Raw genomic sequence first — 22,796 nt, 5'->3', positions numbered from 1 at the left:
CTGTAGGAAGAGAAATCTAGTTGGTAGTAACTGAAAGCAGAGCTCTGGCTACCCTAGGCTGGGAGTAGAGAAACTATTTGGGGAGGTACAACTTGCAAGCAGCAGAGCACTGTAGACTCTGTAGTGGCTGTGCAGAGATAAGCTAGTCACATTCCGTGGATGTATTTAAATGAGCACACTTTGATGTGTGCACACAGTACTTCGACAATTCACAACATACAAAATGAGAGCAACATTTGGTTATCAAATAAAACATGAGTGTGTATCACTGACAGAGCCAAAGTGTCCTCTGACCAACCTGCCGATCCTTTATCTACCCAACACATCCTTTCCCACATGTAATTAGGAATTTGGAATGGCTTCTAAAGAACCTTTAAAAATATAATCATATACATATATCTGTATGAAACACAGCTTTTTTTTTTTTTTGCACATGGATCTAATGCTTACTTAAATATACCTACCACTTGCAATTACCCTTTAGCATTACATTTTAAAAACCTATCAAGTGACCACAGATTGAGGTTATTCCTTTGAACACCAGTACAGTAATTTAACCTCTGACTGATTACACCACAGTTTACTTAGCCAGGCCATTCCCCATTCAGAAAGACCCTTAGATTGTTTCCCCTATTACATACAACTCTCCAGTGTAAGGAGAAAGCATTCACTGCTAGGGTGGAATCTCCTCTCTAACTCCTATCAATGAGAATTTTTCAATATATAGTTTATTATAATCTATTTTGGTACTGGTTTGTAAAAAATAAAACTGACATATAAATTACCAAAACAATGAGACAAATAGTAATATGAATCTATTAAAATCTAAGGAAATCATAAACATGGAGGGTGCAATTTTGTCTCATGGTTGGAAACATTTATTAAAATGAGCATTACACGATCATAACAGCCACTTTCTCCTATGTAAAGATTACAATTAAAACACCAGCATATTTATTCATAAGTGTAATTAATGCATTTACATTCTGTTCATATTTTTTGCTTTCTTCTTTTATGACTATGATGTCTTTCTCCATCCCTGAAATAAAGAAGTATAAAGTTATAAATGAGAGGCACTTTAATATTTCAGCTTTGTAATAATTCAACAGTAATATATTTTCACCAGACATAAACAATAAGTTAAAGCATGCATTTAGAACTAAACAATACTTTTTTTTTTTTTTTTTGAGACAGTCTAGCCTCACCTAGCCTAGAACTTACTATTTATTTAGACCAGGCTGGCCTTGAACTCAGATATCACCTGCCTCTGTCCTGCTAAGTGCTGACATTAATGGCACTTTAATTAAAGTCTCTTTAATTTATAGATTAAGGTGCAGCACCACTTCCAGCTGAACAATACTTTAAAAGTAAAAAAGGAAAAGTCACTTATTAAATTAAGATCAAGATTAAAATACAGGTAAGTAAAATTGGGGGTGCTAATTAAGGAGGGAAGGGAGATAAATACAGAATAAAGTAGGAGGGTAAAAATGACAATAAAGATGTTTGAAAAAGTCATAAGGACTCATACTATTAACTACCTTTAAAAAAAACTCACATATAAGTCTATTTAAAACAATGCATATAAGTCTATTTAAAAACAAACCTGTTTAAAAAGAGACTTGTTGAGAGGCATAGGAGAAGAAGAGGGAGGGTGGGATTGGGAGGGGGTGGGGGAGGAGGCTACAGCCGGGATACAAAGTGAATAAACTGTAATTAATAAAAATAAAATTAAAAATTAAAAAAAAGAGAGACTTGTTTATGGATTATATGAAATCTTTTCATCTGAGCTGACAATGCTCCCTCTAAGAGCCAAAGACGACTTAATAAACGCCCTACACCAGGCATGAAAGGCCTTCTTTAGAGCTGTTGGTCAGGATTGTCCAAGAAACTTGCAAAACACTGCAGGTTACTGCTATTGGAAGGTAAGTCCCTATTGCTGAAGACAGCATGCACTTCAGACACAGCCCGAGCTGGAACTGACGGGAGTGAATGCTTTCTCCCTGAGCACCAGCTTTCATAGTACCAGAAGGCAGCTTGCAAGCTTCCAAAGGAGGGAAGCAACCAACAGCCCTGTCCCGCTATGATGCCCGTGAACCACAACGCCCAGCATGGCACAGCAGCCGTAAGGGTGCAGGAGTGCACAATACCTTGTCGGCAACCAAAAGCTCTCTGACTGGACTTGAGACCGCTCAACAAGAGGGAAGTCATGCTTGCTGCTGGAACCCTAGCCAGCACCCAAGGCTAGTGAAGTCACCGATCTTGGAAGAGAATCTTCAACCACCACTTTACTAAACTAGCAGAATCCCTAACAGCACTCAAAATCTGTGTGCTTCTACCCACAGTTAACACCCCCTCATGAAGAAAACTCTTTACAACAGAGGGCGACCATTACAAAAAACCACAACTAATCAAATGTAGAGCTGTGGAGCCCTGTACCAATGGACACTTCCATAAAACCCACACCTAAGACTCAGAGAGCACTGCTGAAGAGGGGGCAGCGAGACTGCAAGGTCCAGAGGACCAGACAGAGCCTTGTCTCCTAGCAATTTCAGAAGCTATTCCCATCAAGTCTCTCTAACACAACTGCCTAAACAGGACGTGGACAAGAACAATAGACATGCCAAACTAGACTGGAGAAAGCCATGAGGCCTCAACCCTAGAAAATAACTACAGGCAAATAAGGAATTCTAAGCGCAGAAGAAATAGTATTACGAACAAAGAGCCACCACTTGATTATCCAATCAATACCAAGCAGTCATCCCTGAGAACACATACACAAGTAACATACAGACTAAACATGCTATATTTAGAAATACTTCCTTATGTGTATATATGTATACATATATACATGCATGTAACAACAATGAGTGGGGTAAAAGGCAATGAATTTTAAACAACAAGGATGGGTATATAGAAATTTGGAGGGAGGAAAGAAGAAGGAGTATATGGTATCTTAGAAGCAAAAGAAAGAAAAAAGGCAAGCAAAATAGATTTATATTTCAGAGGTCTGCTTTAAAATTAACTCTGAATATATGTTAATGTTAGATAAGCAAAGATTCCATTTCAAATAGAACATTAAAGGAACAGAAAAAAGCATTACATTGTCTGACTTCCTTATTCTGGCTGCTGTCTCAACTTTGTACAGCTCGGTCTATCTCGGGAATGACTGTAGGAGTCCGCTTACTCTAGGAAGAAGTGCTTCCTGCTCACACACTGCTAACCCTCTAAGGAGACCACTTCACGTTCACACTGAAGACCCCCACTGTAAGCTTACAGAGGCTGATTAGGGATGTCGCCTCTGAGAAGCGGCAAAGTGCAGTTTCTGCTAGACGGGCAAGAGTTCATTTGTGGAGACAGAGGGGGGAGCTAAGCAAGTGTTACCTTCAGAAGAGAACTGTACTACAGTTAGCTTTAGACAACAGACCGAATGACACAAAGATCAGCAAAGCTGCCAGGCCAACACAAAAAGCTTTACTAGAGCTAGAAAGATGGCTTGAGCATTTACTGTTCTTACAGAGGATTAAGGGTCAGTTCCACCACCCCAGCAGCACACAAGTGCCTGTAGCTTCCGTTCTAGGGTATCCAGTGTCTTCCTCAGGCCTCCACAGGCACCTGCGCACACTGGGCGCACATACACTGAGACAGGCACATCCTCTACCAGTGTCCCTGGAAAGACATGCCATGTGAAAGCCTGCTATCTGACAGCACTGCCCACAGTAAACTAAGTAAGGGCCAGAAGTGTGTTGCACACCTTCAATCCCAGCACTTGGGAGGTGGAGGCAGGCAGATCTCTGTGAGTTTGAGGCCAGCCTGGTCTACACAGTGAGTTCCAGGACAGCCAGGACTACACAGCGAGACCCTGTCTCAAAGAAACAAAACACCACCAACAAAAAGTCCTAAGTAGGACATGGACCCTGCCCTCTAGGAGCTAAGACTCTAGTGGAGAAGGAAGAACTAAGTGTGCCAAACAGTTACACGCTGGGTAAGGTGAGCCTTTTGCTCTAGTAAAAGAGCAAAAGAAAAGATACGAGTTTCCAAGAAATCCTTAAAAAAATAAAAAGAATTAAAATTAGGTAGCAAGAGACAGGGCAAAATGGCATAGATGTGGATGAGAAATGCAAGTCAGGCTGCCCAGGAGAGATTCTTCACTTCATGGGCCATGGAAGGTTCAAGAAACAAGCAGAAACTAATCCTGAGTGCTAAGAGCCATGCAAAGGAACGTGAATTTTGCTGCTGCTGAGTGTTAAGAGAATTTACTTGGCAGTGGTGTAGAAGCGCTATCACAGCAGGTAAGGTTAGAGACACATCCAGCAACCATTATCCTCTAGACAGACAGCAACGAGAACAGAAGGGAGGCAGACGGCCGAAAGGAGAGGAATCTGGGCCTGGCCAGATGGTAAGCAGTAGGTAAATGACTATCTTTTCCAGCATAGGTAAATGTGGGAGGGCCATCCCTCTAACCACAACAGGGATACTAGGCAAGAAGGACAGACTGAGGAACAGTTTATCTAGAGCCTGGTGAGTGTTACAACCAGGGGGATGCCCAGGAAGCAGCTGGCGTACCAGATTAGACCTCAACTGGTCTGTTTATTATTTAACATTCATTCATGTCTCCTAGTTATCAATACTAACAAGGGTAAAACTGATTGATAAAACTGGAACATCTCTGGTCCTAAAAATACTTGAACTGAAGAATTAGCTTGAAGAATGAGGAACATGAGAGGACAATATGGACAGAGATGGTCTAAGCAAGTACCATAACACTTAACTGCCGCATCCAGAAATTACTCTCCTACGTCTGGTTAAGAAGAAATTTTTTAAAAAGGAGGGAGGCACCAAGCTGGTTACGTGGTAGTACAGGTCTACAATCCAAACTACTTGGCAGGCAGAGGCAAGAGGATCACAAGTTCAAGGTCTGCCTGGGTCCTACAGGGGTAGGGGGCAATGTTTTATCATGCACACAGAATGAGGAACTATGTCCCTATAGGGGTAGTCTATGAACTGAACCATGGTGAGTATGAAGAATTCCTGTACCTTAACTTATCCCTACAATTTATTTTTCTGCATTCTACAACAAAGACTCAGGGATAGACACACTCACCTCTCTTTCCTTCTCCTTGACTCAGGATTTTTATCCTTATTTCTTTTTCGTTTGTGTGGGCTCCTACTCCGACCCCTTCTATGTCGTGAACTTTCAACATCCAAGTAACTTCCACCAGACTGTCGAGAGTCTACCGAAGCTGATCGCCTTTCTTCATTCCTGCAGTACAGAAAGGGATTTCCATCAGCTCCTTTCACCAATGGCCTCCATCTAGGGTCTAAGTCTGTATCACACCAATGGTATATAGAGTTAAATACACACGCAGAGACTTATATTCCACAAAGGCAGCAGTCACACAAACAGTCCCTATAATGTGTCTTACTTAATAACTACTGCCCTAACATGCTGCTCATCCCTAAGATTGGCAACGGCCTGACTCTAAGTACAGCAGTTCTGAGCACTGACAATAAACAAGCAGCAATGAGTCACAGAATGTCACCAAGAGTCTTAGAAATGCTAAAAGCTACTTTAAGCCACATACACATACTGCTGCACATCCATGTTATAGCACATGAGAGGCACACTACCAAGCAAGTGCATGGCTGAGGTCCAATATAACTATAAAATCAGGTGGACAAGCATTTCATCAGGAAAGACAATGGCATACTTTTCAGCACCATCTTCTGCTCTTCCTTGTTCTTCTTGCCAATGGTTGCTGAGTTCTTCCATGTGCACCTTTATCACATCCCGAATTACCTTGGAAGAAGTGAAAACCAAAGGTCAGATCAGAAAGTTGTTCTAAAATTTGAGATCGTGAAACCAGAAAAATAGGGGCTGGAGAGATGGCCCAGTGGTTATGAGCACTTGTTGCTCTTCCAGAGGACCAAGTTTAGTTCCCAGCGTCCGTGCTGGTGGCTCACAGTCACACAGAACTCAAGACTTGGGGATCTAAAGTCCTCTCTTGACCTCCTTGGGCACCTGCACTCATGTGTACACACCCACACATACAAGTAATTAACGTGAAAGAAAAATTACTGTTATTACTCAAAAACTTACAAAGGGTTATGACAAAATGGACTACGAGATGCATGTACTTAAGAACTATTTTTAAAAAGGCACTGATCACACTGATGAATAAAAGGTAGATGGCAGTATTACTTCAATGTGAAACTTGAAGTTGGAACTATGCTATGACTATGCAAGACAACAGTCTTAGTCTCCAGAAATACATTTTAGATTAAATACTATTTTGGGATAAAGAATTATGATGTATAAAACTTACTCTCAAATAATTCAAGAAAAAAATATGTACAGGTACAAAATAGAGAGTAAATGATGTACAGAAAGGACAAACGGTGGCTATGCCTATAATCCCAGTACCAAATCAATTCAAGAAGCCTGAGCTACACCGTGGGACACTGTCAAGAACAAAAGGGTAAGAAGACAAAATAAGATAGAATAATGGAATACATGTGACATGAAGGCAGAAGCAGGGACAATGAGGGAAGGGAGAGGACCTGCAGAAGGAGCAGAGGCAACAGAAGACAATGAGTTTTCGAAGAAGAGCAAAGCCTAACGGCTCGTGTACTGAGGGGTGAGTGGAAATGGTGCGTACACAAGGCCAGACACCCGCAAAGGTGATCCAAGTCAAGATGGGCAGAATTCTTCCTGTTCGTGGTTTTGTAACTCTTCTGTATGATGCTATCTGCACATGATATTTAAAGCCTAATAACTAAACAAGATGAAAGACAGTATGAAATATTACAGCTACTTCACAGATGCTCTCCCAAAGAAAGATCAAATCCCTAACCTAGGAGAACCACATGAAAGTTTCTTTTCTATCTTACCCACATTATCAAGCACAGGTCTAGTCCCAGAGAAGACAGAAATAAAACCCAAAATGTGGTTCTGTTTCCCCCTGGGGGCTGTTGCCCATCAGCCTACGAAGGCAGGAGGACCAGAAGGTAAGGTGCAGGGCTTGGAAAGCCATGAGAATGATGGAGAATAACCACTCCAGGAACCACTTCAGGGAGCTAGTTCAACCTTAATTCTGGAGAACTAAAGCTATACCCCTTAAGGAATGAGTGGGGCCTCCAAGGATAGGTGTACATAACTGGTCAGAACTAGGTACTTCAAGGATGTTTGATTTGCATTAAACAGCATGCTCCTATCATATGAATGGGAACACAGTATCTCAATATTATATAGGTGGAGGAAGGGGAGAGCTAGCAGGGAGCTGTGTCAAAGGCCATATATCAAATGTGGGTGAGCCATCTATGTCTAAAGACACTCTCCAGATGAAGTCAAGCAGAGAGTAGGAGGGGAGAGAGAGTCCTGCACCTAACATCTAGCTCAGAATGGCTACCTGGACTGGAGGGACTGCAACCTCAAACAGCAGGGTCCTTCCAGCACCAAAAGAGAACTGACATTTCCCTCTTGCCTGCCAAGAAAATGTTTCACAGTATAGGAAATAGGGGGAATTACCAAAGAAGACACTACAGAGCCAGGCACAGTAGCCCACAACTTTACTCCCAGCATTTAGGAGACAGAGGCATCCTAGGTGGGTCTCTGTAAGTTCAAGGCCAGCCTAGTCTACAGAGAGCAAGTCTCAGGAAAGCCAGAGCTACACAGTGAGATCTTGTCTTAAAAAATAAAAATTAAAAAGAAAAAAGAGAGACAGAGACTACAGTTAGGACCTGTAGTTTTCCCCTTCATCAGTGAAACTTTCAATAGCTCCAAAAGCTAAACACAGAACAATGCCAAACTCCTCAGTAAGGCCCGGGAATCCTTTCTGACACCAGAGGAGAAGCCACAGAAAGCACCTGGCAATTCCCACAGAAATCCTAAGCCCCAGCCAGCCCCCAAGACCCTCAGCTTTGTTTTTGCTGTTGTTGTTTGTTTTTAGTCTGGAAATGGTTTATTCCCACTTCTTGACCACTATATATTCTCCGTGGAAAACCCAATGTAGCCCAGGCTGTACCAGTAGAGGGCATGAGCCACACACAGCAGCAGCCACATTCCAGCTCTAGGACCTCGAGCAGCCCCGTCTGACTACCTCTGAATAGCTCTACCAGGGTTCCCTGAAGGCCATCTAGAACCCACCTAGCACAGGTCTGCCACACAGCAAACAGTCAGGAGTTTCCTTAGCTTCAAGCTGCCCTTTTCCTCAGAGCTGTGGTATCTTAGACCTCACACCGATCTAACCTTTTAACAAGAAGCAACCACTGCTCACTCCTACTTTAGCACAATCTGTAACACCACTGCACATAGAGCACTAAAGATGCTCTCTTGCTGCCATCACCTTTGCACATCCCGGCAGTCTACTGTGCATCAGATCTATAGTATGTAACTTTCTTGCTGAAATTTGTCAAAATTCAGATCCTAGTCCAGAGCAAACCAAAAGTACATATGGCGTGAAATGGAAGCTAGGAAAGGGTAAAATGAGACAAAGCCGTAAGATGGGGTAGACGATCAAGTCTAGAGGCAGGAGGCGGCAGTTAAGGAAATGTAAACTCCTTATACTATGCTGATCACTTAAGTATATGTAAGTATTTCCGTGAGAAGAGGTCAGGCATGAAATGGTAAAGAGCACCAGTATCAACACGATCCCAAAGATATGAGACCAGAGGGGACCTAGAGAATGACCAAAGATTTGAGGGCCTGTAAACACTTCCCCTGGGAGAGGTACGTCTAAAATATACTCTAATTATAAAAAGTACTCTAAGAAAAGCCATGTTGGGTGTGTGGCAAAGTGTTAACAATGACTCAGAAGCATCCAGAACGGGCTGAGTGACCTTTCATCTACCAAGACTCAAAGTGACAGAAAAGAGCATTTCATATAAAGTGGCAACATGTGTCAGAGAATGGAGGTAACATATGTCAGCGACAGCTTCAGAGACATGCTGGATGAAGCAAAATAAAATCCTGACAAAATGAGCTTACCCTGTAAAAACCTCTGAAATCAGAAAAGAAATCATATAGAACAATTAAGAGGTTAATATGGAAACTGGGTCTAGATAGAGTAATTTATGTACCAAAAAATTCACCAGTCTTCCCCACTAAATGACATCTAATAAGTCTAGCTTTTATCATAGACAGACTGACTTACAATAAATATCAAGACATTTCTCACTAGGCATGGCCACTCATACACAGTAAGCCTAGCACTCAGGAGGCTGGAAGGAAGAACTGCTGAGCGTGAGTCTACCCTAAGCTACACCGTGAGCTCGCGGACAGCCTGAGCTCTGGGTTACAATGAGAGAACCCATCTCAGTGAATGAATCAATGAATGAATTAGTAAAAATTTCAGCCTAAATCTTTAGCAGAGCACATCAAAATTTCTACAAAAAAAGCTGGGGAGAAAGTCAGTGGTTGAGAGATTGGGTTCAGTTCCCAGCATCTACATGGCAGCTCACAACCACCTGTAACTGCATTTCCAGCAGATCTGACACACTCTTCGGCCCCATGGGCATTGTATACATGTGCTGCACTGACACAAATGCAAACAAAATACTCATACTCATAAAATAAAAATAAATCTGAAAAAATTATGCAAAAAGTGACAGCTAATATTTACTCAGGGATTTCCATTAATCATCTTAATTAATAGATTCCCATGATATCCCTGCAAAGGCTGTACTATCATAAAAAGAGGGAGGAGACTCCCCCAGAATTTATGAAAACTCAACGGGGGCTGGATGCTCTTAAGCATCTGAATGCTGGGCATGGTGGAACACACCTTTCCTCCTAGCACTCAGGAGGACAGGCAGGCAGATCTCTAAGTTTGAGGCCAGCCAGGGCTCCACAGAGAAACCTTGGCTCACAAGGACTTGTAACTCCAGCTCTAGATCCAACACACTCTTCTGGCCTCTATGGGCACCCATATATATATTTATGTACACACACACACACACACACACACACACACACACACACACAATGAGCATATACTCAGGCACACACACATCTACATAAAATAAAAATAAAAAGCAAGTCACACGTAGCCAATGACAAACAGCAGAGTAGAAACTAAAGCCAAAGAATGGCGCCTGGTGGTGCATGTCTTTAATCCCAGCATTCAAGAAGTTAAGCGGAAGATCTCTGTGAGCTCAAGGCCAGCCTGGCCTACAGAGCAAGTTCCAGGTCAGAGAGGACGACATGAAGACCCAGCCTCACCCCATTCTCCAACCATTGCAAACAAACCCTCTTAAGCCAAGGGCCGCTAAAAGCTCAGATTTATTCTCTTATCACAACCCAGTACCACTTTCTAAAAGTCTCTAAAAGGTTATGCAACCTCCAAAGATTATGTTAGCACCCAGAAACGAAAACAGGTAGGCTTACGAGCACTGGGCAAAGACAAACAGGTGTGGCATTTTCAAGACACTTCAGAAAAAAAATCTCCAGGGGCATAAAACAGACTTAGAAAACTATGGGAAATTTTTATTTTCAACACAAGCACTACAAAATTATGTGAAACTTACCTCAGTATAAGATTTTTTAGTTATATGAACATTCTTAGCTCTATAGGACTGGCGTCTTCTTTTGTAATCTCTCACTTCTGCCAGGATTTCTAGGTAAGATTTTGGACTTTTTCGACTATTATCTAATGAAAGAATAAGAATATTACAGCCTTAGAAACTTTTAAATTATTTTTAATAATGTCTATGCATATCACTACATGTAAAACGTGTACGTTTATGGGTTTGTCCGTGTGAGTGAGGGTGTCTGGGGAGTCCAGAAGAGGTCATTTAATCCCCTGGGGCTGGAGTTAAGGCAGCAGTGAGCCAGCCAATGTGGGTGCTGAGAACTGAACCTGGGTCCTCTGCAAGAACATTATAAGCTCGTATAAGATCTATCTCTCTACCCCCACTTTTAAATTAAGAAATTAACAGGAATAATCCTATTTAGTATGTTTCAAAGTAACATACAAAAAAATTCCAAAATGTTCTCCAGATTAAACAAAATGTATGTACACAGACAGACCATTTTATATCACTCTTTTTCTTCAGCATAGAGGTGCTCTCTATAATTGACAGAACATTGTGCTTAAAGTAGAAGTCAGAATAAACTCCATTCATAAGCAATACCATTCATTACTAACTAATGTCAAATGAGACACAAAACCACCTTACCCCACATCAAGTGGCCCAAAAATGAAATCACTTTACTGACATTCATGAGATGGAATGACAAGAAATGTAAAAGATCATATTCATTTCAAACCTTGATTGACTTTAGCAGCCAAGTCTACAAACAGATCACTGTCATTTTCAATGACTTGAGAACCAGAACGCTTTTTCTTTGTCTCCTCAATGACAAAATCATAAAGGGCAAGACGATCTGCTTGGGTAAGGTCACAAACAGATCGTTTATGATTCAGAGGAACTTCAACAGGCATTGAAGAATACATTCCTAAGATAAAATAAGACAAGAGTAAACGATGGATAAAGCATGTGGACTTATACTCTTAAACATGTGCTATAACAATACAATCTTAACCCAAACTACTTTTACATATGAAAAAATGCATGTGGTAAATGGTCATATTTCATGGATGTCTGCTATTCTCTCCAACAAGGTTAGGGCAGACTGCCCAAGTCAGGCAGTGATAGCCATGAAAAAAGACCCCGAGCATCAGAAAACCTGTCTTTCTTTTTGATGAGGTCTGGCCATGTTGCCATGCTGGTGCAGACTCATGGGTTCAAGGGATTCTCCTGTCTCAGCTTCTCAAGTAGCTAGGACTACTTGGTACACACCTTAGGAACATGTGAAGAAAACCTCTGTGTAATAATTTCTTAAATACGACCTCTATTACAAAAGTAGAAATTATTTCTGTGTATATGCTTTTTTCATAAAAGCTGAAAATACTTTAGTCCTTCTGAAAACAAATTAAGAGACTGTGAAGAATGAGTTTAAAAAAAAATCCTTATATGAAACATTAAGGTCCAATAACTAAAGTGGGGAAATAAAAAAATTTTTTTTTTAAATTAAGCCAATGATGGTGGCAAAGACTGGTACTCTTAGTCTTCAGGAGATGGGATAGTCACAGGCAGGCCTACACAGCAAGAGGAAAAGCTGGGCTGCACAGAGAGACTCTGTTTTTTTGTTTTGTTTTTTTCTTAAAGTAGAAACCCTAAACTTCCTAAGACAAGGAAAAGACAATTTAAACTTGTTTTAGTTTCCTAAGGAGGAAGTATGCTGGCTTAAATACATCAAATGGAAAAGGTAACAGCAGTGTCCCTAATAGTTACAGATCATTCTAAAGTCTGCTCACGAATGAACAATAAATATATACAATACCTTGATATGATGTATTAAAACATGGAAGAAAAATTGTTTTGAGATTCAAATATTCTCAAAGAAATAAAATGAGTATAACTGTAAACAAAGCAACTTAAAACAAGTCTTCCTAAAGCAAACAGAGAACATCACTTCTTGAGGAATGCTAAAGTTTGCTGGGTAGCCTAAGGGAGCTAAAGCTGGCACAGAGCCCGGTGAGGATTCACAGTAGCTCTCCCCAGACCTCATTGACATCTCAGGTAAGAGGAACAGAAGTTGAGCAAGAGCACAGAAGTGACTTCACACTTGTCCACACACTAGAGAGAGCTGCAGCGGCCCTGCGGCAGTGGTTTACCAGATGCAGATAATGACACCTGGACATTGGTACTGGTCAAGGGGTTGGAAATGAATGGGAAAGATGGACTCCCTCTTAAATCAGTCGACCACACTGACGCCAAGGCACTAGCAAAAGATTTTATGCAGCCAGGGGCTAAACACAATCATACAATACAAGCTTGGCTTTGATAAGCCTAATTACTTTGAATATAAGCTATAAAAATCTGACAGGAAAAATACAAAGTTTAGAAAACAGTATAATAATCAAGCTCAAAGTTTCCTTGTAGTAATCTTAAATTTCTTTATGATAGAGATTAATACTTAAATTTCTTAAAATTCAATCAAAATTCCAAACCAAGACTTTAAGAGCGACAGTCACTGAAATAAAGTCAGAAGTTTGAGTGGTACTTTTAAAAGGATATCATTTGCAAAAAGGATACTGCATATCTTTAAATAAGGAGTACATTCAGGTTCCTAATTCCTCTTTATACTCACCCCAATTACTGAAAAAGAAAAAGTACAGAAAAGGTTAAGCAACAAACTGCATTTCAAAACTCTCATAACATTTCTGATTTAAAAAAAAAAAAAAAAAAAAAAAAAGGATAAGCACACCTAAACAAGCTTCATTTACAGGAGGCATGAATTTTCAAAGTGCAAGTTTCCATGTGGCTTATATCCTGTAACCGCTTTAAGTCCATGCTCTCTTTTGTCATCTTTTAAATTGTGGTAAAATATAAATGAACTACAATTCATCCTTATCATTTTCAATTATACAGTTCAGAGCACTGTATCAGACTGTACAGACTATCAGCTCTACCCATCTCCAGATCTCGCATCACTCCAAAATCAAACTTTAACTTACTTTACTGTGCATTCTTCATTAGTCCCTTGCGATTCACGAGAAAACTTACCCAGCACACATAAAGGAACTGTCTCAACGTGATGACAGTCATGCACGAACTGAGTGCCCGCAGAGACAACTGCTAACGTTAGATAAAGGAAACCAGGCCCAGAGGAGAAAAACTGGCCCTCCAAGATTCTTTTACAGGACACTGGTTTCAAATCATGGCCATGTCTCATCTCAAGTATGCAACATAAAATTCACAGCAATATGAGTATTTAATACTGGAGGAAAAAGATAAACCACTAAGTATAAAATTATAACTTATGATAAAATTAATAACTTTGTTATAGAACTGGTCAAAGTAGCTACCAAGAAAGTAAACACCTGGGCCGAGGCTGTTTGTTCACTTTGCGTGAAGGTTAGCAGAGTTTAGGTTTGACCTCACACAACAGGCACAATGAAAACATAGTCACTGCCAACACTTCCATCTTAGTGCACCTTAAACTATTAATCAGATGAGGAAATGACTGTTGCTTTATGTTCACATAAATAAATCCCTAAGAAGATAGTTAAAGAGATTCTTGTCCTCAGGCCAAAGGTGTGAAAATACCCAAGATTTAAGTGGGCCACAAAGATAATTCTGATAAAAAACAATGTAGAACTCTACATGGAATTGAAACATGTTTTTAAAAGAGGGTTGCAGATCACATTAAAAGTTATTAAAAGCAATCAAATATTAAGATAGAAGACTTCAAAATCAAATAAGTTTCTCTACTCTCCTGAAGAACTGTTTCAAGTCATTTTTTGATGCCTAAGTCCAAGCCCCAGTACCACAAAATAATAAATGACCAAAATCACTGTTTCTGTGATGAACTGAGTTCAATGCTTAAATCTTACTGTCTAGTTCTATAAATTCATACAAGCTGACATTTTCTAAATCATTCACTCCTATAAAACTCATTCATGTCATAAGAACACTTGGTGCACATTAGGTTTTTTTTTCTTGAATAGTGTAACTACCAATTAATGTAGCTAGCCCCAGTCTAGCTCTTGCCGTGTCTATTCTCACAATACAAGATCACTGCGCTCCAGATACAGAACAAAGCTCACAGGTCACTTATGCAGGGTGGTCGCACACGCACTTCTTTAGACTGACAACAATGCTGAGTAGCACTAACATGCGCATGTATGTGCAGTCTCTTGTGCTCACAATGACATGATGTGACATCATCCAGAACCCCATTCACAACTTTCACTGTCATTTCTAACCCAAAGTAGAAGAACTCAATTACGAGCCCGTGCCACAAGACAGAATTTCATTCTGGAGTCAGCCTTGCTGTTACCTAGCAAAGGTAAGCCTCTTCCCTTTGTGCTTCTTGACCTAATATGGAAGGGAACACTTCTCCAACATAACACAAGTTTGCTGAGGAAAAGAAGTGTTAAAAGGCAAAAGGATTAGCTGGATGTGTGGCACAAACCTAGAACTCCAGCTGAGGCAGGAGTACAGTCAGACTGAGGGCAGCCTGGGCTAGAGACCCTGTCTCAAAGAAACAAAGGGGAGAGGTGCAGCGGAAGAACATTACTAAATAACAAAAGCACTGAAGACCTTTAGAACACACAAGAACTTTATCAAACTGGCCCTATCTGCCAGTTTCTTTCCTATCTGTAAAACACAGACAATGGATTACATGATCCAAATAGTCTTTCAACTCCAAAACAAATTAATCTATCTAAACCAGTTAAGAGCCAAGCCTCTCAAAAACAAACAAACAAACAACAACAACAAAAAAAAAACAACTTTTTTTTTTCTCCTAAATTATTACTACTGGTCTGTTAACAGGGCCAACAAGTGAAAATAAGAGAGATCACAAAAGATTTAAGTGATCACAGATCAGTAACAAATTTAAAAGCTGAGATGAAGCCAACAGATAATGAAAGTGTGAGTTTTGAAAGGAAATACTAGAAATGTACTTTGGCTGGCAGGATGGCTCACTGGTTAAAGATGCTTGCCACGAAGCCTGACCACATGTATTCAACCCTTGGAAGCCACACTGTGGAGTGAGAGAACCGATGCCCTGACACTGTCCTTGGACCTCTACACATTATTATTAATACTCATGTGCCGCCAGACCTCACCCTGCCAGACAACCAAACAAGCGGAAAATGTTTTTGGGCTACTGGAAGTAACTATGGAAAGACACAGAGGCCAAGGACAAAACAATCTTCAGTCTAAACCTGCAGTCACCTCAGGAGAGATAAAGTCCAGACAGCACACAGCAGCTTCTTAGAACAGTAGTGGGAAGACTGAATTTCAACAAGGGAAAATCTGCAGACACAACCACAGGAAGAGTGAGAAAGGAGCGCTCCACCTTCCACAGGACAACTGGTAAGTGGAGCCAGTTGCTCTGACTCAATGCCTACTCAGAGTCAAAAGTCTAAAATCTTATTAACTTACTTCCTTCTGTTTAGATTTTTGAATCTGCCAAATTCCAAGGCAGAAACATTTTAAAACAGCCCCGCTAGGCATAAGAAAACCCACAGATGCTACAGGTAAACCACCATGCTTATGCTTTCTTTTCCAGAGGCACCCAAAATCTCAAAGAGGTCAAATCCAAAACAGGTACAATTACAGACTTGGGAGAGAATGTTCTGAGAGCAGCAATGAAGACTGATCTTTAAATGTTATGCATCACGTTTCAATATTAAGAAACTCTCAAGGTCAGGTACTTGCACCTGAGCAGAACAAAACAAGATACCCTTATCCAGTATACTTATTCACTACACAAAAACTTACCCACAAGGCAACCACAGCTATTAGATAATGCCAAAACAGCACCCCGGGCTGAGATAGTGTTTGACGGAGACTCCAGAGTATCTGAGTAAGAAATAGCTATCCAAGTAGAAACAATGTAAGCCATCCCTCTGTTAAATGTAAGTGACCCTTTTCCAATGTAACCATTTCACAAGAGTTTTCTTGAAAAGCACATATAACATGTGCTCATATGAGGAAAAAAAATACCTTGATTCACCAGTTAGCTGAAACTGCAACAACACTTACTTTGACTGTAACAATCACCATCTTTTCCAGCTGCAGTTCTAGCTTGTTTGATTATCTGAAACTGTGAATCCTTATCTGAAAAAGAAAAATTAGCATCATCCCCTATAATGCAATAAGAATTCCTTCAGAGCTAGCTACACCCCAAGAAATGATCAGATTTCAATTAGTTCAGAAAACATAATCAGGCATTCAGGATTACCACGCACAAACTGAAGTAACTAGTAACCAGTATCTCTTAGAGGCCAGACACCATTTGAAATATATTAGCTACATTTTAAAGTGTGGGGATAGGGTGCTTGCACCGGCAAGTAAAGACTCTAGGTTCAAGCTCCAGAACCACCAAAAATAATAAAGAAACTTAGGTAGTAAACAGGGCAATATCTCATCAAAAGTTACATACATATCTGAATCAGGACATTGTTTCTTAAGGTCAATCAAGGTCAACTTGTACTGCAAATAACTGAACCACGTTTCTGTCTGCCCTTATATTGTCACACTATACAGATCATGATTCTACCTTCTCTCATATCTTTGGTCATATTTTTGTTATAACCAAGAAGGGAGGCATGTACCCTACCGTGTAATTGTTTGTTTGTATGTTTTTGTAAGACAGGCTCTCTCTATTATGTAACTCTGGCTGTCCTATTCACTATGTAGACCAGCTTGACCTTAAACTCAGAGAGATCCATGTGCCTCTGCCTTCCCACCATGCCTGGGCTACTACTCAAAATTTTGCAGGACCTTCACTCCCAGTTAACATAAATGCAGTCTATTTTTACATTAAACAAAGTGTCTTCACTGTATTTTAATTAATCCTATTATCCCCTTAAGGTTCTAAATCACAAGCACGTCTATAATACCCATTCTTCTGCTAATTCAAAAGAGAAAAATTAATACAAAAATAGTCTATCTTTCAATTAATATCTAATATACTTACTCAAAGTAACTGAAGGAATCTTCAAATTCTCATAGAAAAAAGCAGGATTGTACATTTCATCCTAGACAGTAGAAAGAACAAAAACAGACACTTTAGTTAGTATTCTTAAAAACTGCACAATTGGCTGTTTGAAGTTTTGCCATAAAAAATACCACAATGTAAATATAGTATCTGTGATGTCAGACAGAGTACTATCTATTCTACACAGGCTCACAATACATTCTCCTGACTTACTAAAGAATGAATTACATAATATTATGGAATAAACAAATGCTACCTCTTCCTCTTTGTCATAGCCCAGTTTCCTCAATCTGCAAGACTCCACGTGCTTTGCTAGTGATGATTTAGGCATGTGATGATTAGAATCATAAGGGCATATGGCGATTTCATCCTGCAAAAATCAAACATGGGGGAAAACAGTATTTAAACAACAGTCTAGTACTTCTTTTATGGGCCTTGCTCCAATGTGGGTGTCTGTATTAAAAAAAAAACCAAAAACAGCCACTCCTCACCTCCCCCACTCCACTGACACCCACAACTTTCCTGATACTGAAGCCAAAGAACATGTCATAGTTGTTGTTTTTGTTGTTGTTGTCATCCTGGCACTCCCGGTGAACTTGACACTCTTTTTGTAGTTCATATGTACATACGTGTGTAGGGGCACATGTGTAAAGGTGCATATGGAGGCCAGAGATCAACATCAGATGTCTGTCCGTCACTCTCTACTAAATCTGAAGCTCACCTATTTGGCTAGACTGGCTATCCAGGAAACCTTCTTTTCCAGGACTGAGGTTACAGGTATTTTTACCACTTTTCCTAGCTCTTACTGGTTCTGGGGATTCGCATGCTTCAGAAGGAAGCTCTTTATCAACTGAGCCACCTTCCCAGCCTTTGCTTTGTTTTGTTTTGTCTGAGACCGGCTCCTACTTTGTAGCCCAAGCTGGCTTTGAACTGATAGGAATCGTCTTAATTCAGCCTCCCGAGCGCTGGGATTACGGCCATTCATCACCATGTCTAGCTCTTGATAAATGTTCCATGTTCTTTCCACTCCTCTAGTTCTTATTTGGTCTCCTGCAGTTGCCCCTTTTAAGTGCTGGCATCTCATGTAATTCTACTCATTAACCTCCTGTCATTCCATAGTATGCTTCCTAGCAATATTCTGGCTTCAACTCTCACGACGCTTCAGTTTCCCGAATCCATCTCATCAGACCATGTTTCTCTCTTACTGCCTTATACTAGGAACCACAAGGTGGCTCAGCGGATGAGGCACTCACCAAGCAAGTCTGACAACATGAGTTCAATCCCTAGACTCTACACAAAGGTGGTAAGAGAAACAGATTCCACACAACTGTCCTGACCTACCTCCACATCATACACACACAATAATTTTCTTTAATTTTTTAATTATTAAGTACCTTATACTAAAAGTCCAACATGAACAAAAATAAATCACATATATTCATGGTCTATGTGAGGGTTAATATTAACTGTCAAGTTGATAAAATCTAGGATCACCTGGGAGGTGGGCCTCTGGGCCTATGTCCATGGAGAATCATCTTGATTAGGTTAACTGAGGTTGAAGACTGGCTGGAACTACTCCCTAGGCTGAGCTCCTGAACCGTATAAAAGGAGGAAATGAGCTGAGGACGAAGACTCACTGCTCTTCTTGGCTGCAGATGCCGTGGCCAAATGCCTCGCACTCTGGTACCTCTGACCTCCCTATGGTGACAGACGCCGCCTCACACTGTAAGCCTCGTTTTGTGTCTGCTACTGCAATGCGACATCTGCAAGAACGACTCAAAGGAGAGTTTGTTGGGCTCACAGTCCCAGGTTACAGTCCACCCTGAAGGGAAGTCACAGTGGGAGAAACCTGAAAAAGGCATTCACATCCCCAAGTAAGGGCAGAGAGCAGGAACACGTTCCGCTTACTTTCCCTTTTAATTTAGTACAGGGCCAGCCCATGAACTGGTGCTGTCCACCTTTAGGGAGAATTTTCCCACCTTAATTACCCCAATGAATAAATCTCTCCGTGGTTTGCCCAGAGGCTAGCCTAATCTAGACAATTCTTTACTGAGACTCCCAGCCCAGGTGATTCTGCACTGTGTGAAAACTAATCATCAAGCCTTCCTTTCTTAACTTGCCTTGTTGGGTATTTTATCACAGCGATACAAAAGCCTCCTAGCACCCACATGTGCCTGCTTCCCATTTCAGTAAAAGGCACTACCTGCCCAAGCAAGAACTGACTCTTCCCTGATAACCCACATCCAAGCAGCCACCTAGTCCTGACATTCTTACTCCTTCCTATGTGTCTCTGAAATCCTCTTCATTCTCTCTAGCCCCACTGCCACTTGTAGTCAAGATGTCACATTCCCTCTCTGGATTACAATGGCTAATTGCTCTATCTCTGCTTCCAGGATGGCTGCTTCCATTCTCCACCATCTAGCCATTTTTTAAACGCCGGCTCTCCCATTTACTGACTATAAAAACTGAGTGACATAATTAACCTCTCCTTGAGTCAGCGTCTTCATCTGTAAATAAGCAATAGACTCTCATCTCACAAAGATATCATGAAGATTAAGTAAATATAAATGTGAGCTTATATTCAGAAAGCATTTGAGTAGGGCCCAGTACATAACAAGCACTAAATAAGTATTAGTAGCCGTCTTACCAAAACACAAATGTGATTTGGAATGTTCTGACTTAAAATTTGTCCATGCCTCCCCTGTTGCCCACATTTTAAAAAACAAATAAACAATAATAATAATAATAAAGTGTCTCTAATATGACTGACAAGGACCTTTAGAAGGCTCTAACCCCTAGCCATTATCACTCCCCTGGCCATTTGTAGCAAAGAGCCCTGCTTGGTCTAGAACTCATTGTGTAGGGAAGGCTGGCTCAAATTACAGAGAGCCACGCACCTCTGCCTCACAGGTGCTGGGATTACAGGCGCACCCCACCGCGCCTGGTCACCAGCTCTCCTCCTGATGTTTTAGCCACCCTCAAGTACTTCAAGCTCTCTAATGATTCAAGCGCAGACTTCTAAGTGGGGATGCTTTCTTTAGGCCTCACCTAGCTAATTCTACTCATTTTATTTTTTTAGTTTTGACTTTTTTTTTTCTCTTTCTGGTGAGTTCTTTCTAGTAAAGGAAGCATAAGGACCCAAATTCAAATCCTTAGAACCCACGCAAAAATATCAGAATATGGTCAATATGGTATCTGCAACTTCAGTGCTGCCACTATGACAGAAGATGGACAGGGCCAACTCAACTGATGGATGCAATATCAAGACAGGAGACCCTAAACAAGGGAAAAATTAAAGACCCATAACCCAAGCCATACACCCATACACACCCATGCACAGTCTCAAAAATATAAATTTCCAGACTTTTACTGACCCACTATAGCCTATAATAACCAGTACTACAAAAATTTCAACTCCACCAATCACAGACTCTGCCACACAATAGCATAACTGTCCTCTCTCTACCTCCCTCCCTGACACCATAAGCTCTACGAGGACACAAACTATGAGTGCTGTCCACTAAGCACTACTGTAGAAACATAAAAATTGATTAACTATCTGGACTGCATCTATCCTAGAAACTATCAATGTCATTTGCCAGGATCTGTAAGCCAGTTACTCTACTGAATATCAGATAATCACGTACTCCACGGCTTACTGTCTTATTTGGGGGTTTTACATAGAGTTTTTACACAGCAATCAAGTACACAAACCCTCAGACGCCAGAAGGCCTGCATTCAAATCCCAGCTGCCAATCCCACCTTGATGTTTTGGTTTCTTCACCTGCAAAATGCTGCCAGTCATTCTCACCTGGGCGGGTCATGATGAATTTTAAATGAAGTAATGCTGTGCCATATGTGAGTATCGCGACGCTGAGCAGACTTGTAAAGGTACAGGTTTGTTTGTACAGACTTGTAAAGGTACAGGTTTGTTTGTACAGTGACAGGTTTGTTTCTTTCCATTCCCACTCTAACTTTAACAGTAAGTTAGAACAGTAAGTGGCTTATTGTAAATCGAATACATCTTAAATATTTCCACTGACGTGTGACTTAAAGCTTGTTATTTCATCACAGTAAATGATGAGAGTTTAAGAAATCACCGTGCAGCGGGGCGCCGTGGCGTACATCAGTAGTCCCAGCGCTTTGGGAGGCAGAGGCGGACGGATCTCTGTGCGTTCGAGACCAGCCTGCTCTACAAAGCGAGCCCGGAACAGTCAAGGCTACACAGAGAAACCCTGTCTCGAAAAACCAAAAACTAAACTAAAACGAAACAGAAAACACCGCGCAATGTAGATTTCTTTTATCCTGCACCCAAAAGAACAAAAGTCAGGATAATTCCCTCAAGTACACTTAAGGGTCAGCTGCTGGCTGCCGTTCTTTAGTGGCTTCCTTTAATCGTCCCAGAATCGGTACTGTCCGTCCGGGTTTAAGGTAGAGAAAAGTGAGCCCGACCCCAGCTTTCCAGACACTACAACTAACGCAGTGCGGAACCCTTATGACAAATGACGAAGCGAATCGCCAAACCGACCAGCGGCACCCCCGAGACAAGCACCCGGCGAGCCCTGCCCAGCCCTGCACCGCATCGGGACGGTGCGCTCGGAGAGGCCTGGGCCCCGCGGGGAGAAGCCCACAGCCCCGGCCAGGCAGGGCCACCTCCTCGCCCCTCACCTCCGCCGCCTCGTCCCCGGGGTCCAGCTGATCCAGGCTCCATCCCAGGGACGCTGTCACCTCCTCCAGCGTCCGGCAGCAGCTCTCCACGAACTCGCTCAGCTCCTCCTGCAGCCGACGGCGCTCCTCCAGAGGGGGCGGCTCGGCGTCCATGGTCTCAGCGCACCTCAAGCAGGAAGTGGCCGAACTGCTGGCCGCGCGTGGGCTTCTGGGAGCCGTGGGCGGGGCCTCGTTGGTGCCAGCCTATAGGGAAGAGCCGCGGCCGGGGCGGGAGCGGTAGTTTTGAAAGGTGTCTTCCGGGCTCTTCCGGACCTGGCTTCGTTTGCCTACCTGGTCTGTACTTGCATCCAATCTTTGAGCACCGTTCCCCCACTTTTTAGGAAAAGTGATTTACATTGACAGGAAAGCTTAAATAACAACACAAGATGTAGCCTTTCTCCAGCTGGTTAGCAGTGTGCCGCTTCCGGTTACTCTAAATGCCTTCATAGCTTCTAGATTCCTTGCCGCAAAGGTCAGTGTGCACACCCTCAGAACATTTTCCTGCGTAACCGCAAGGCATGATCAAACAGAAAATTCATAAAATCGTTGTCTTCCGAATTTCTTTTCTTACAGC

General features: G+C 41.6%; 1 protein-coding gene across 2 annotated transcripts; it reads right to left on the bottom strand.

Moving 5' to 3' along the window:
* Window positions 1-857: 857 nt before the first annotated feature.
* Window positions 858-22,356, bottom strand: Snrnp48 (small nuclear ribonucleoprotein U11/U12 subunit 48). Of its 2 annotated transcripts, XM_055595200.1 has the most exons (10): window positions 22,184-22,356; window positions 17,772-17,885; window positions 17,495-17,555; window positions 16,558-16,632; window positions 11,264-11,452; window positions 10,522-10,643; window positions 6,657-6,773; window positions 5,709-5,797; window positions 5,102-5,260; window positions 858-1,039 (listed from the first exon to the last, which is right to left on the bottom strand). In XM_055595200.1, exons 1-10 carry the CDS (start codon window positions 22,334-22,336, stop codon window positions 991-993), a joined length of 1,128 nt encoding a protein of 375 aa, XP_055451175.1. In that variant the 5' UTR covers window positions 22,337-22,356; the 3' UTR covers window positions 858-990. The 2 variants fall into 2 exon arrangements, with proteins under 2 accessions (XP_055451175.1, XP_055451176.1); XM_055595201.1 differs by lacking the exon at window positions 6,657-6,773.
* Window positions 22,357-22,796: the final 440 nt, after the last annotated feature.

This window comes from Psammomys obesus, unplaced genomic scaffold, assembly GCF_907164565.1.
Source record: "Psammomys obesus unplaced genomic scaffold, mPsaObe1.curated_primary_1811, whole genome shotgun sequence".
Taxonomy (NCBI): domain Eukaryota; kingdom Metazoa; phylum Chordata; class Mammalia; order Rodentia; family Muridae; genus Psammomys; species Psammomys obesus.
The sequence above is the reverse complement of the archived record's forward strand: the minus strand, read 5'-3'. Positions and strand labels throughout refer to the sequence as shown.

What these genes read in the sequence shown, in the direction of transcription:
- Snrnp48 (XM_055595200.1), bottom strand. Translation starts at nt 22,336, where the DNA reads ATGGACGCCGAGCCGCCCCCTCTGGAGGAGCGCCGTCGGCTGCAGGAG. An exon ending in TGGTGATTGTTACAGTCAAA is followed by an intron (nt 11,453 to 16,557) that starts GTAAGTGTTGTT and finishes ATTTTATCTTAG; the next exon opens with GAATGTATTCTTCAATGCCT. An exon ending in GCAGAAGATGGTGCTGAAAA is followed by an intron (nt 5,261 to 5,708) that starts GTATGCCATTGT and finishes TCTGTACTGCAG; the next exon opens with GAATGAAGAAAGGCGATCAG.